Raw genomic sequence first — 13,500 nt, forward strand, 5'->3', positions numbered from 1 at the left:
TTCTGAAAAGTGAACAAATTGAATCTACGGCTAACAGCTGTTTGTCAAAAATCCGTACAAATTATCCTGAGGAGCTAGAAAACAATAAAAAAAATTAACCTAACGATATGTTGTAGTGATATGTTTTTGGGGTACTATGAAGGGTTGCCTCCTTTTTTAGCCAACGTTTCGGAAAGCATTGCAGTGTCCATCAACAGGGCAGAAGTGTAATCCATTTCCCAGTAGATAGAGAGGATAACACACTTTTTCCGAAAATTTTTCAGAAAGTTGTAGTAAACAGTGACATCATCTCAATAATATATTTCAAAACGAATAACTGATGGAGCATGCTTGTTCTTGCGAACTATGTTTTTAGTTTTTGTTTGATTTTTTAATTATTTCTTACGAAATTCAGTCGATTATAAAGAGTTAAGTGTTGTTTCCAAACCGTTTTCCTAATCTAGGATAAAATAATCGAATATCACCCACTCATTCCCGACCATCGATTTGGGTGTTCCATTGCGCTGATTTCATGCCTCGTTTAATCGGAAAAAATTCATACAAAATATTAATCTCTGGTGAAATGGAACTGATGTCTAGTTCTTTCTTGACTTTATATTATTATTATTATAGCGCAAATATTGAATGCGGGTAGGGACATATTACAATCCGAAAATATTTGTTGCAAATTTTTGATTCGAATGTAAAAATGTAAACTTCGGAAAAATAAACATGATACAATATGACGCATTGCAATGAACACTACTTACGTGATTAATGTAACAAACAATTTTTTTTAATTAATATGATATTAAAATTATTCAACGAGGTACAATTTCTCAACACAAAGTTTTGAGAATATGTTGGTTTCTGATGAGAAGCAGACTTATTTATTTATTTATTTACGCCCTAATGGGCTTTTACAAAAGAAGTTAACAAGTAATACAGTTGTGTTACATAGTTTACAATAAATTATGATTTTTGATTAAATTAAGGTAAATTCAAATTGATAGTGTGGATTACGGAAAGCTAAATATGTATTAAGGAACATATACATATAAAAACAAAAGTGTATGCATTACAGAATTGTTAATTCATACATCTCAGTAAAATGATTAAAAAGATTTCGTTTTATAACTAATACGGAATCTTTAAGCATGTCTACAATATTTCCAAATTTATTGCCAAAATGATGTAGTCTATTTATAGGTGTATGAGCTTCATAGTTGGTTTTAAAATTGTCACAGAAAAATGTAGCACTTTGCCTCGTATTTCTAGTCGGTACTTAAAATTTTATTTTGGCGAGAATTTCAGGGTTGTCAATGGAATTATTCATAATTTTATTTAAAAGTACAAGGTCAGAGATGATCCGCCTAACTTATCTAATCATCAAACAAATAAATATTGAACACATGAGCTTTCCTAAAAAAATAATGTTTCTTATATTTACATCTACAATTAAAATGAGAATTTTACAGTAAATACTGTGGTGATCTTCCGTGCCGATCATCCAGATTTCTTTGTAAAAATAAAATGTGGATACTCCGTTACAATTTGGTTTTATTCAGGTACCTACAAGTATTGATACAATGGACAATATAAGAGTTTGCTATTGAAGTGAGGACGAGTTAGAACAGACATGACTCGATCTCGTCTCGATCATGCTGTCTCACTCAGATATGCCTGTCTCTTTCATACTGACAGACATACATTCACCACAATTACCTTACTAATTTTTTTGTGAATCACAAAAATAATCACCAATAGCGTCATAAAATCTATGTTTCTGATCTAGAAAATTAAAAGACCAAAAACCTGGCTGGGTAAATTTTAAACGTCATCAGTATTTAACGCCGTCACCACTTTTAATTTATATTAAGGACATACTATTATAACCATTAAGGCTTGATAGTTTTATATTATTCATGATGGATGAAATCCATTGATGATAATACATAGATGAATATAGCAGCATCGTTAGTATTCTAAATATTACATTGCAAGAATCTTAAAGAGGTAATTATTTGTAATGCCTGGACATTCAACGCATAACTCAAAATAATAAAAAAGACGTGTTAACATACCTACAGAGAGTGCACTTTGCTAAATATAGAATCATCATAATGAATTCGCAAGGTCTTTTGTACGGTTATTACGAAGGAATTGACTTGTTTTATTTAGCAACAGAAGACGTCACAACGAAGGTGTAATGTTAAAATTTCGCAACTTTATTTACAAAATAAATATGGCATGAAAAGGTGCGAAAAGGAGAGGGCCACGTAAATATCAAGTATTATCGTAAAAAAATACATAATTTTTCTTTTGTGCGGTTAAATATGGTATCTATTTACCTACTAGTTTATTTAGTTATTGGAAGGACGTTCTTGAGCTTCAAACATTTAAAATATATCGTTAATTAATTTGGTTTCAGTACGTCATTTAAAGAGAATAAGCTTCAAAGTAACAATATATTAAATACATTTATGATTTGTTCGTGTCCAGACTCGATAGAAGATTTCGTTATCCAGAAGTATTTGTGAGATTGCGATTGTAGTCTAAAATTCTCCGAAAATGCTGTAAAATGTTCAAAACTACGACGACCATCCATTATTTGATTTTTTTGTACTTTTTTGCATGTCGATCAATTTAACAATACATGCACAGTTTGGTTCACGCAAGGGAAACTGATAATCAAATTTGTTAAATTACACAATATTATCAAGGATAAAGGATTGACTTTTAGATTACAACTGAGCTAAATCAAACACGGATGGAATTCAATTTACGATTAATTCATCTGAATAAATTAAAGATTTTAGAGGAAAAGGCAAAAGAACTACATTACCAAAGATTAAAATCTATGTTATCTTGCAACGTACATCTTGGAAATGATCTGAAAATATTTATTTTACCCTTCAGTGGAACTTTATTCCTGCTTATGAAAGCTCTAATGTATATCTCTTACAATCATATTATGTTTTGTTTATGACAAAGAGGGTTAAGTTAAAACGGACCTATTAACGGTATATCTATTATATTTAGCAACAAAAAAAACATGACAACTACCTGGATCATGTATACAGAGAAAACGACATAACAGCGATGTTAAATATCAGAGGAGAATGTTAAAGATAAGTGTAAACATGCTCTCCCGTCGTTTCTACAGATGCAGTGAGGAAGTAAAAGTACCTACTTTTATTTATGTAGGTACATGTATATTTTTGGTTTACAGTCTAGATCAAGGAGTGCACAACCGGCGGCCGGTGTTTCCATTTCATGCGGCCTTACTTGACGAATTAAAAAAAAAAAAAAAAAAACTGTAGGTCACATCCTAAGCGAATTCCCAAGTGGTGGTGTGGCACTGCTTATTTTCAGATTGATTTTGTTTTATTTATTAAACAAAAGCAGGACTATATTACAATACATCCTCTTTCAAAATCAAATTTCAGGAACATATTTTTTTATGCAATAGATACTTTCACCACACCTATGGAAAAGGGAATGGATTTTACCAGGGTGATTTCAATAAAATTTGGAAACCGGTGCGCCCCCCCTAGTTTTAGAGCCTCACCATTATTACGTAAGATTAAATTGTATGTATCATTGAATACAAAGATAATAAGAATGATTATTAACCAAACATAGAACAAAATAAAACAGAAAATAAAATGATAACAGTCTCAATTGGGAATCGAACATAGAATCTTTGTCTTACCGGGACAACGTTTTTATACGTCATATTTGTCGATCTAATATTTCAAATTTAGAACTAACAATATTAAATTGCAACTATTTTTTCCCATATTTTTGGCAGCTATCTTTTTGAATAGTCAAAAAGTTCTAAAGAATTGTTGTGTAACCTAAAGTGACTCGGATAAACACATCAATTTGTTTTATTCATATAGGTAACATTTTTTTCTGTGTCTTGTTCTGTTTCATGTTTCGTTTGGATTTATTAGTATTATCTTTTTCTGCAGTAATATAACCAATAGGGATAACCTTCAAAAGTTAAAGAAAAGTTGTTCTAATAAAAACTTAATAATATATGTTCGTATGTTATTAAATCACAAAATGATGTTCTTGTCAGTTTGCAAATGTGCATTCACCGGAACTAATCCTTATACGTCCTATGAAATCCGATAATACATATTGAGTAACGCTGAATCTGTAATTATTCAATACGTAATAATTTGGATTGGTCGCACTCATCTTGTGGCAACCAGGGCCGGACCTGAGCCAAACGGCGCCTGTGATGTGTTAGGAATGTTGGGTGCATTATCAGCGCCGTGGAAATTCAGCGTCAGGAACGTACTGCTCCAATTGTGCCCTCGTAGAGTCTTACCTGGCGGTAACACAAGTGATACTAGCGCTCGAACGTTTAATACACCGCAGGTCACAAGTGAAATTAACAGCTAAGTTACAACCGGTAGTGGTACCTGTAATGATCTGCCCTTTCTACTTCAAACTTTTCCTTCTCTTCTTTCTACGATACATTTTCCTTAAGTCCCGTAGGTAACTTTTCCATAAGGCTTTGGTTATATATATATCCGGGGTAGGAAGGTCCTCCCTGCCGTCTTTTCTTTATTACACACCCCTTCAAGTGTGTACATCCTAGTTTGTCTACGCGACGTACGACCTTGAACGTACTCATTTCACGTGACGGTTCAGTATAAAAAGGCTTCACCGAACGTTGTGTTGGGTTTTTGTTTCTCGGTTTAGAAACCTAGTTATCTATATATGTGTGGTATCCCTTGGTTCTTTTGAGATAGAGTGAGTTGAATTCATTACTGCTGTGTTTTAAAACCATTTCATAAACCTTATCTTCTAAGTCGCCTGCTCTCCCCCCACTAGCTACTCGATTCTACCTATCGTAGGGTAATGTGAATATAATAAAGTGTTAGATTTTATATATGTGATATACATACGATAAGTTTATGGTGTTAGTTGTCGGCGCCATCCATGTATATTTTTTGGGAGGGGAAGGAGAGGAAAGGAAATGAATTTTTTTCAAGCTAAGATTGACTCCTCCTCTTACCAAACAAAACTGATGGATGATAATTTGAGCAAGGCGATCGATATCTGCGTGTCTGGATATCACAACCGGCCGGGTCTCCCCTTGTTCCAAATCGGCAACCTTCACGCCAGAATAAAGAAAACCAGGTCTCATCACCAATTTCAGAATTGCCCCAATCTCAAACACCTCCAGGATAACCTACTTTACTGAGTGTAGAAGGGGAAAGCCATGACATCCCTTGTCACGAATCTAGTCGCGAAAGTGTGACACGTAAGGTCCTAAGTTACGAGCCACCTCTAGAAAACATTGTAACTCCCACGTCGTCGGGGATTTACATCCCTTTCTAGGTCAATACATATATAACACACGACGATCTTGTCGACATTTTGCCCGCTTATTAACGATAGGTTGTGTGCCTACCCATTCAGCCAATTATCATGTGAGATATATGTAAGGTCTACTCGATATGCCAAATTTGGGATGAGGACTGTCTGTATTTTAATATTTGGTTCCAGTATTTATTTTATGAGGTTACTAGCATCCTCGTGTATTAGGTATGGGTAACTCCTACTGAATACCTATCCTCTCAGGTAAGGTATAAACGGATAATTGGTTTGATGTTTTGCATTTAATTTAAAGAGGCTGCCTACCTCTCGAAAGATACCTGTTGAGAAAAGTTGTTCGGTTGGTAGTTTTATTTCGGAGATTACCATCTCCCTCTTTCGACTTTAGATTTGTTTTCGTGCATCCCAATTCGTAACTTAGAAAGTCAAACAATAGATGAAAAGTATTAAATTAGAAAAGTCAAATAACAGAAGAAAAGTTTTCATTTTGTTCCGTCTGGTTGCATCCGAACGCTTTCAATTTGGGACGGCCTACGCTAGCAAAACTTCCCCTTTGACTGACTGTACTCCGCGCCTCTCGGCCTATATATGAAAAGTCATTGGCCTGTCTCTCACTCACAGCTGATTGACAATCCGTCTAGGGTATTCCTTTTAATGATAACATTATTTGGACGGCAGGTGTCGTAAACTTAGTTGTATCCGTCTTTTAAAGGGGGTCCTCTGGAATTTAATAAATAATATAAAAAACTCACCCAGTTAGGCACCTCTCATTCTCAGCGTGAAGCTTACCTGGTTACACTATATAGCTAAATCACTTTAATTTTCGACCTCCTCCCTACGCTTATAAAAGGGTAATTAAATATTCCTGTAAATAAAATTGTACCTCCCTAATCTGTTAGGATTCGAACCCACAGTTAATAATCTATTTGATTCTCTGGGTTTCGGTCTCCGTGGATAGAATGCCATCTCGCCAAATCAATAACTTAGCCCGATTAAACACTTCCTGCCTTTATATGTTCACTTTGTTTTAAAACGCGATCATTATTTTTATTATTTTCATGTTTTTAAGACAAGTAATTTAGTTTGAACTACACATTTAAATCAACACAACTTTATAACACAATCGCGATTGCACAACACCGGGCGCCCCTGAGGTGGGTTTTTACAAAACGGCGCTCTACAAATTATCCGATTGTTCCTTATTGTCATTATTATTAATTGTTTTCTCACTGAGTCGAATCACTTTCACTTCACACAAACACCGGATCAATAATCTTTCACTTTAATTCAATATTCCGCAATATTCTCTAATACCATTTGAATTCAATAATTAACTGCAATTTCAAACAACACTTCTGATTTGTATCCCTTTCTCGGGGCTGTCAATCCACCCAAGTTCCAAACTCGACTGTCCTCCGGTCTCTCCTTTCCCGTGGGAATCTGTTTACTCAAGGCCTGTCTGTCAATAAATCTTCCGTCGTTGTTTAAACAAAAATTTTTTAGAGCACGTTATTTTATTATTCATCGTTTATTTTTGTGGATGTCCAAAACATCACATACCTAGTACAATTAGAATATTGTGATATAATCAGAGCATTATTAAAGTCTACATCTGTTTGAGTAAGGTTTGTGCATATTAGGCATGCGGTGTTGTCCAGTTGCTGGTCGGTTATTTAACAATCAGTAGCGGAAATGCGTAACTTTACGTGATATTTTAACATAGAAAAACATTCACATTCCACAAATCATCTATACAGTATGCATCTAATAAGTGTAGTACATAATCTGATTGAAATCTAGGAAGTTAAACTAGGAACCCAGAGTGGGAATGTTAATTTACAAAGACTAGAGTGAAAGACGATAACGGTTATATAAATTCGATAGTTTTTTCAATGTATTATAGCTAAGACATATCTGAAACTTCACATACATTAAAAGCTCCTCTGGCTGTATTGTGCATAGCCAGAGGATCTATATCGCCTCCTAATTAGGCGATGTTACGAGTTACGTTGAGAAAGGAACTCAAGGAATAGTCATTATTTTTTTAGGAAAGCGGGTCTTAATGTGATCTGAAAAAAATGGAAAGTTACTAGTTGAAAAACATCTCATGCTACCGTAATTTAATGCATGTACAAATATGAATGTAGAAGAGTCATAGATTGGGAAAACAGATTCTTATTATATACCTCTATTCGCCACTTTGGAACATCTACCTTGGCCATCGGAAACTGAGTTAATATGTTCATTGAATTTTTTGAAAATGATTTGGTGCTAGTTTTCCGTGGCCTTTTTTTATGACTCTGTTGCACCAGCGTAACTGAAGAAATATAAATGATGTGAAAGAATTTCTGGAGTCAATAACTAATATTAGTTATATAGTCAATAACTAATACTAATAATAGTTACTGACCATGTATTTAAAATGGTGCCATGCGATCAATTTGATTTTTAGCGAGGTTGTTTTGATTTCGTAAATATTATCAAACCGCAAAGAGTTCTTTTTCTGAAAAAAGTCATTTAACAATGTAAAATCACTAGAAGCAGGTGTTTAATCAGAAGTGACTTTAAGCTGTTACTAACGTCATAATAATGTTACGTGCTTTTACCAACTTTTCATTGAACAAAGTTTATCGTTTATATTAGCTGAAATCATCTCATGAAATAGTAGTCGAAGGCAACGTTTTCAACGCAAATAAAAAATTTCGTTGTATATAACAAAAAAATATTCTGGCAAAAATTGGATGTGAGCTTTTTCTTGGAACTTCACACTGTGTGTTGTGATGTCCAAAATAATGATAATAATTGAAGATACAAGTGAATGAAAGCACGGAGATGTTACATGCATTATAAAATCAAAGAAATTTGAGATAAATCCGATCAATATTTTGTAAATAATAGAGGTCAAACTACAGATCTATTGTCCAGCTTCAAATCATTAATTGGGTATTTTAAATTATTTTACAATAAAATTGAATTATAATAGAAACAACATTTCTTTTATGCAGATGGTGTATATTATAATTTTCTAATATTATATAATATTACTCAATGATAATGATAAATAGATAAAATAGATAATTATATAATGATAAAAGAGGTTCTCTACTTTATTATTTAGACATTCATAGTACATTTTACAACAAGTTATAAGGTACTAAACATTAAACTATACATAGTTAGTGTACTTATTACGTATGTCCTTAAAATGCTTGATAATTTATTCTTTGATGAAAATGATTGTGCTTAATCCTTACTAATGATGTAGATATTAGTAATAATAGCAGACATCCTAAATAGGAGAATATATGCCTAGTAGTAGTACTGTGAACAGTAGAACTCGCGTAATATACCGGTCGGTGGCCGAGTTGACATCGCGCTTGGTTCTCACCCAGGCGTAGTGTGTTCAATTCCTCGGCTGGCTAAGTCCTCCATCACAACACAAGCAACATTTTCCGCTTACTGTGGTGGTAGTAGGAGATTTTCAAATGTTGTCAGGTTATTCGTAACCCGGGAATTGTTGTCTTTCTTTAAAAAAAAAAAAAATTGATTATTCCGATTTGACAGATGGTAACGCTCATGCGAACTCTGGCGGAGTAAAATGGTAATATCCAATACGGATTGACCGGCAAGGAACACACAAACAAATTTACTTCGCAAAAATGACGTTTATCTACTGTAAGTATACAGTGTTTCGTGAAAAACTCACAAGGAGAACCTATACTGGGGTGTTCGCGTGTTTTTTATTATAGTATTGTCGTGAAATGATTATTATGTTAAAGAAGTTTTAAAATATTATAATAAAGACGAAAAAAACAGAGGTAAAAAATAAAGCAAAAAATAAGTTTAACACCTTTTTAAACAAATATGATTTGAGATTTTTCGACTATTATAGTGATTTATTTTTGGGGTATTATACTGTATTGCGCTACCTCCCTTTTTAGCCAACGTTTTGGACAGCATTACATTGTTAATCGTCAATTACAGATTTACCTTGATGATGATCTCTGTAATGCTGTCCGAAACGTTCACTAAAGAAGCGATTCGGCATAAAACCAAAAAAATCAATCACGATAAACCTGGAAAACAATAATTATCTTTTCCAATTCGGCTAATAAACTGGACATAATATTATACATTATATCGCCAGTATCAACAGACCGGACCTACTCAAACGCTCGTCCTCATTTTATACAATAAGCATGATATAAATTAATTCAATGACATTATTATCGTTGCGACCAAACAGAGTAGGAACTTGAAATCAAACACAATGAAATCCGTATTTAAATTCGCTAATCCGACAAGTTCCTATTTATTAGTAATTTCGTGGGATGTTATAATAATTATTAATGTAAGTAGGTACTCAATCAACTTTCTCGTATTGAAACAAAACAATGTTGACCTACATCAATCAAAGCATTAAAATATGTCTCGAAATGGCGTCTATCATTTTTACACTCTTTAGAGTTGTACGAATTTTTCTCAATGAATTCAATAAATTATTAATGATTGCTTAGTTTCGTTCACATTTTAAAAATATCGATAGTCATTATAACGTGGTTTACGTTTAAATAAAATTAAGAATTAGGTAAATTAAATTACATTGGTGGGAAAATTAATTAACCTAAGAACCCGTTAATCAAGTGAGGAAGAAAATAGCTCTCAATCCAAAACAATATTTACCATAAAGGTTTTAAATAGAGTCACGTGGGGTAACCGTACGCGGAGTGTAAGTGTTCGCAGTGATGTTTCCGACAAGATTGTACCTGTTAAGCGCCCGCGCGTTCCTTAATTCAGTAGTGTTCTGGATCGCGCCGAAGCAGGACATGTGTACAGTGGATGCTGATTTGTCAATAAAAACTGGTAGGTAAATTACTTTTTTTCGTGCTTTTCTTAAATTTTTCATCTCCGTTACCGATGTGTGCTATTGTGTAACCAGCTGTGTCAGAGCGACGTGGTCTATGATAATGTTTAGTGAAATATTGTTAGTTAGACGGGTGCAAAGTGATAATTCTAATAAAGATAACCACTAATCTGATTTTTAAAGTTTATTGAATTTTGGTGTGATGGGGTAAGTGTGCTGGGGTAAGCGTTCGCAGTTGGACGAGTGCGAACACTTACCCCGATAGATAAAATTGATTTTATAGCATAATATTTCAACTCTCGTTATTTTTTTACAGTGAAATATGCCGCGTGTGTACGTGAGAAAGCACCCGGAGAGGTCAGTTTGCACTCAAGAGCAGATTGAAACTGCAAAAAGGCTTATGAAAGAGGGGAAGAGTCAGCGGGCTGCTTCAGATATTGTTGGGATCAGTGAAGCCACTCTGCGTAAACGCCTAAAACTAAAATTAATAGCAACTTCAATGGGGAGATATCGTCCGACATTTACACCAGATAAAGAGGTAGATTTTTGGATAAATAGATACTCAATTTATCGTGCAGGTGTCATTTTTTTGTGAAACTATTGATCTAATAATTATTAATTTGTTTTCAGGCAGAAATCGTAGATTATTGTAAAAAAACTGACGAAATGTTCTACGGCCTGACTATGCAGACACTGAGAAAAATTGTTTACGAGTATGCTGAAATCAACAAGATCGAGAACAGATTTGACAACATTACAAAAATGGCTGGCAAAGATTGGGTGTATGGATTTCTAAAACGAAACCCTATTTTAGCTTTAAGACAGACTACTCCCACAAGTATTGCGAGAGCTATTGGGTTTAACGTTGTCCAAGTTCGGCGGTTTTACGCAAACTTGCAAGAGTGCATGGAAAAACATAAATTCCTTGCTGGGAGAATGTACAATATGGATGAAACCGGAATTAGTACTGTACCCAAGAAGACTCCCCGGGTTATTTCTTTGAAAGGGAAAAAAAATGTCAACAAGATAGTCTCCGGAGAACGTGGGCAGACCATAACAGCGGTTTGTTGTGTCAGTGCAACAGGACATTATGTACCACCTGCATTCATTTTCCCACGTAAACGACTGAAGGGAGAACTAATGGACGATGGACCGGCTGGTTGCATTGGAATGGTTTCCGATTCCGGATTTATAAATGCTAATTTGTACCTAAACTGGTTACAGCATTTTAAAGACAATGTGGGGGCAAGTCCCAACAACCCTGTCCTTTTGATTATTGATAACCATTCATCTCATATCAGTATTGAAGCAACCACATTTTGTAGGGACCACGGAATAGTAGTCCTGACATTACCGCCTCATAGTAGCCATAAAATGCAGCCACTAGACAGGGCATTTTTCAGTCCTCTTAAAGGTCAATACGCAGTGGAATGCGAAAGATGGATGGGTCAGCATCCTGGGAGAGCAATCAACCAATACCAAGTTATCTCGATTTTCGATAAAGCCTTCAAGAAAGTTGCAACTGTGGGGAATGCGGTATCAGGTTTTAAAGTAAGCGGAATACATCCTTTAGACAATGAACTCTTCACCGAAGCTGATTTTGCAGCTGCTTCTGTTACTGATATGTTCGAGCCCCAACCTGACGTATCTATTATCTCTCCGTTAGCTAATCAAGAGCAAAGTGACATAGGATCGATAATTAGCACAGATATTCTGAAAAATCAGATCTCTTGCAATGCCGAAATACATGCGGCACCAAGCAGCCCACAAACGTCTGTCAGACCTAATAAAAATATTATTCATCAGCTTCTTACTACTCCGATTGAAGATGTAATTGAAGTTCAGGCCAGCTCTCCACCACAAAATGCAACATCAGTCCTTCACGTCCCTATATTTGTTATAAGTCCTCTGCCAAAAGCAACGCATACACAAAAACGACGAAAAAATGCTTGCAAGTCTGAAATAATTACCTCAAGTCCCTATAAAAAGAAACTTCAGCAGAAGCAGAGAGATGCAGATGCAAAAATGGTCCGAAAACCGATAGTTAAAACCATAGAAATCGGACGACCACCTCTTTTCAAGAAAGTCACACCACAAAGAATCACCACAAAGCGTAAGGTGGGAGATTCCAGCGTGCGTAATTGTTTAAAAAAAGCACAAAAACAGGCTTCTAAGGACTATTTTTGCCCACAATGCAAGGAGAAATATCGAGATCCACCAACAGAAGATTGGATAGAATGTATTGTGTGTAAAGCATGGTGGCATGAGAACTGCACAGACTACGATAAGGGGCAATTTAAGTGTGATAATTGCAATGGGGGGTAACTCTTCTCGGTGCGAACACTTACCCTACGGTATGCGTATACTTACCCCGCACACGGGGTAAGTGTACGCAATCGACATGCATGTAAACTTTTTTATATAACTGTTTGATTTATGAACCATTTGAGGTTTTTATGGTTGTTTGAGATGCCTTAATGATTGATCATATTAATAAACAAAAAAATTGAGTAAAATACCTAAAGCTTTTTAATACAAAAATCCCAATGTAAAAATTGCGCACGGTTACCCCACGTGACTCTACACCAATTAACTAAAGAGCAAGAGTGTAGAAAAAATAAAATCAGGAAAACTGTAAAAAATTAAATTTGCTTAATTCGCAAAAAATAGTTGAGGTTTATTAACATTGAATAACCAACACTCCTGACAGGTTAGGTATAGGGTGAGGTTTGTCTAGGATTCTAGGATAGGCGAATACGTTTGCCAACTGCTGCGTGGTGTGCCGGATCGGCTGGTTGATCGAGACCATCTGGCCTCTCCAACCGTACTCCCTCGATTCATCGCCTTGCACCACATTGAGAGGGATGGATTCATTCATCCGTCACTCCTTGACACATTGACCCCCAGATTCCTACTTACCCTTTATAACTTTATCCTTCCCAGAACTTTTTCTTCTTTCTCTCCCTAAAAATACCCACTACACAGCATCCCCAAAGACGACATAGGCCCTGAAGATTTTTTTTCCTCAAGGCCTACTGTGTGATTTTTTTTTTCTGTAACCTGAAACAAGCCACGTGAGAGGTGTATTTAGATAATGCTATAATAATTTTGTCATCATCATCAGACTAACTCTTCATTACCTATAATTGTTTGATATTCGACCTTTTTACTATGTATCTACAACATGCGATGATGTGAATAGTGCATAAGATAATAATTAAGTGGATGGCTTAAGACGAAGTATAAATGCATTAAGACGAGTTGAATAAACTTTGTTTCTCTCAATTTCACCACTGGTC

The 13,500-nt window shown here is 35.0% G+C and overlaps 2 protein-coding genes across 3 annotated transcripts in view; one reads left to right on the plus strand and one right to left on the minus strand.

The window, feature by feature from the left end:
• The window catches only part of LOC149423015 (uncharacterized), a 380,033-nt gene that overhangs the window by 323,366 nt on the left and 43,167 nt on the right, over positions 1 to 13,500 (minus strand). The window lies entirely within an intron of this gene.
• On the plus strand, positions 10,144 to 12,635 carry LOC149423018 (uncharacterized). Its single transcript, XM_089632809.1, has 3 exons — positions 10,144 to 10,200; positions 10,518 to 10,739; positions 10,832 to 12,635. The coding sequence occupies exons 2-3, from the start codon at positions 10,524 to 10,526 to the stop codon at positions 12,524 to 12,526; spliced, it is 1,911 nt and encodes a 636-aa protein (XP_089488935.1). The 5' UTR covers positions 10,144 to 10,200; positions 10,518 to 10,523; the 3' UTR covers positions 12,527 to 12,635.

Source organism: Hesperophylax consimilis, chromosome 6 (genome assembly GCF_061612785.1).
Source record: "Hesperophylax consimilis isolate HC1 chromosome 6, BYU_Hcon_1.0, whole genome shotgun sequence".
NCBI lineage: Eukaryota > Metazoa > Arthropoda > Insecta > Trichoptera > Limnephilidae > Hesperophylax > Hesperophylax consimilis.

Coding starts and splice junctions, on each gene's coding strand:
- LOC149423018 (XM_089632809.1), top strand. CDS start 10,524: ATGCCGCGTGTGTACGTGAGAAAGCACCCGGAGAGGTCAGTTTGCACT. Junction 10,740..10,831: donor CATTTACACCAGATAAAGAG/GTAGATTTTTGG, acceptor ATTTGTTTTCAG/GCAGAAATCGTAGATTATTG.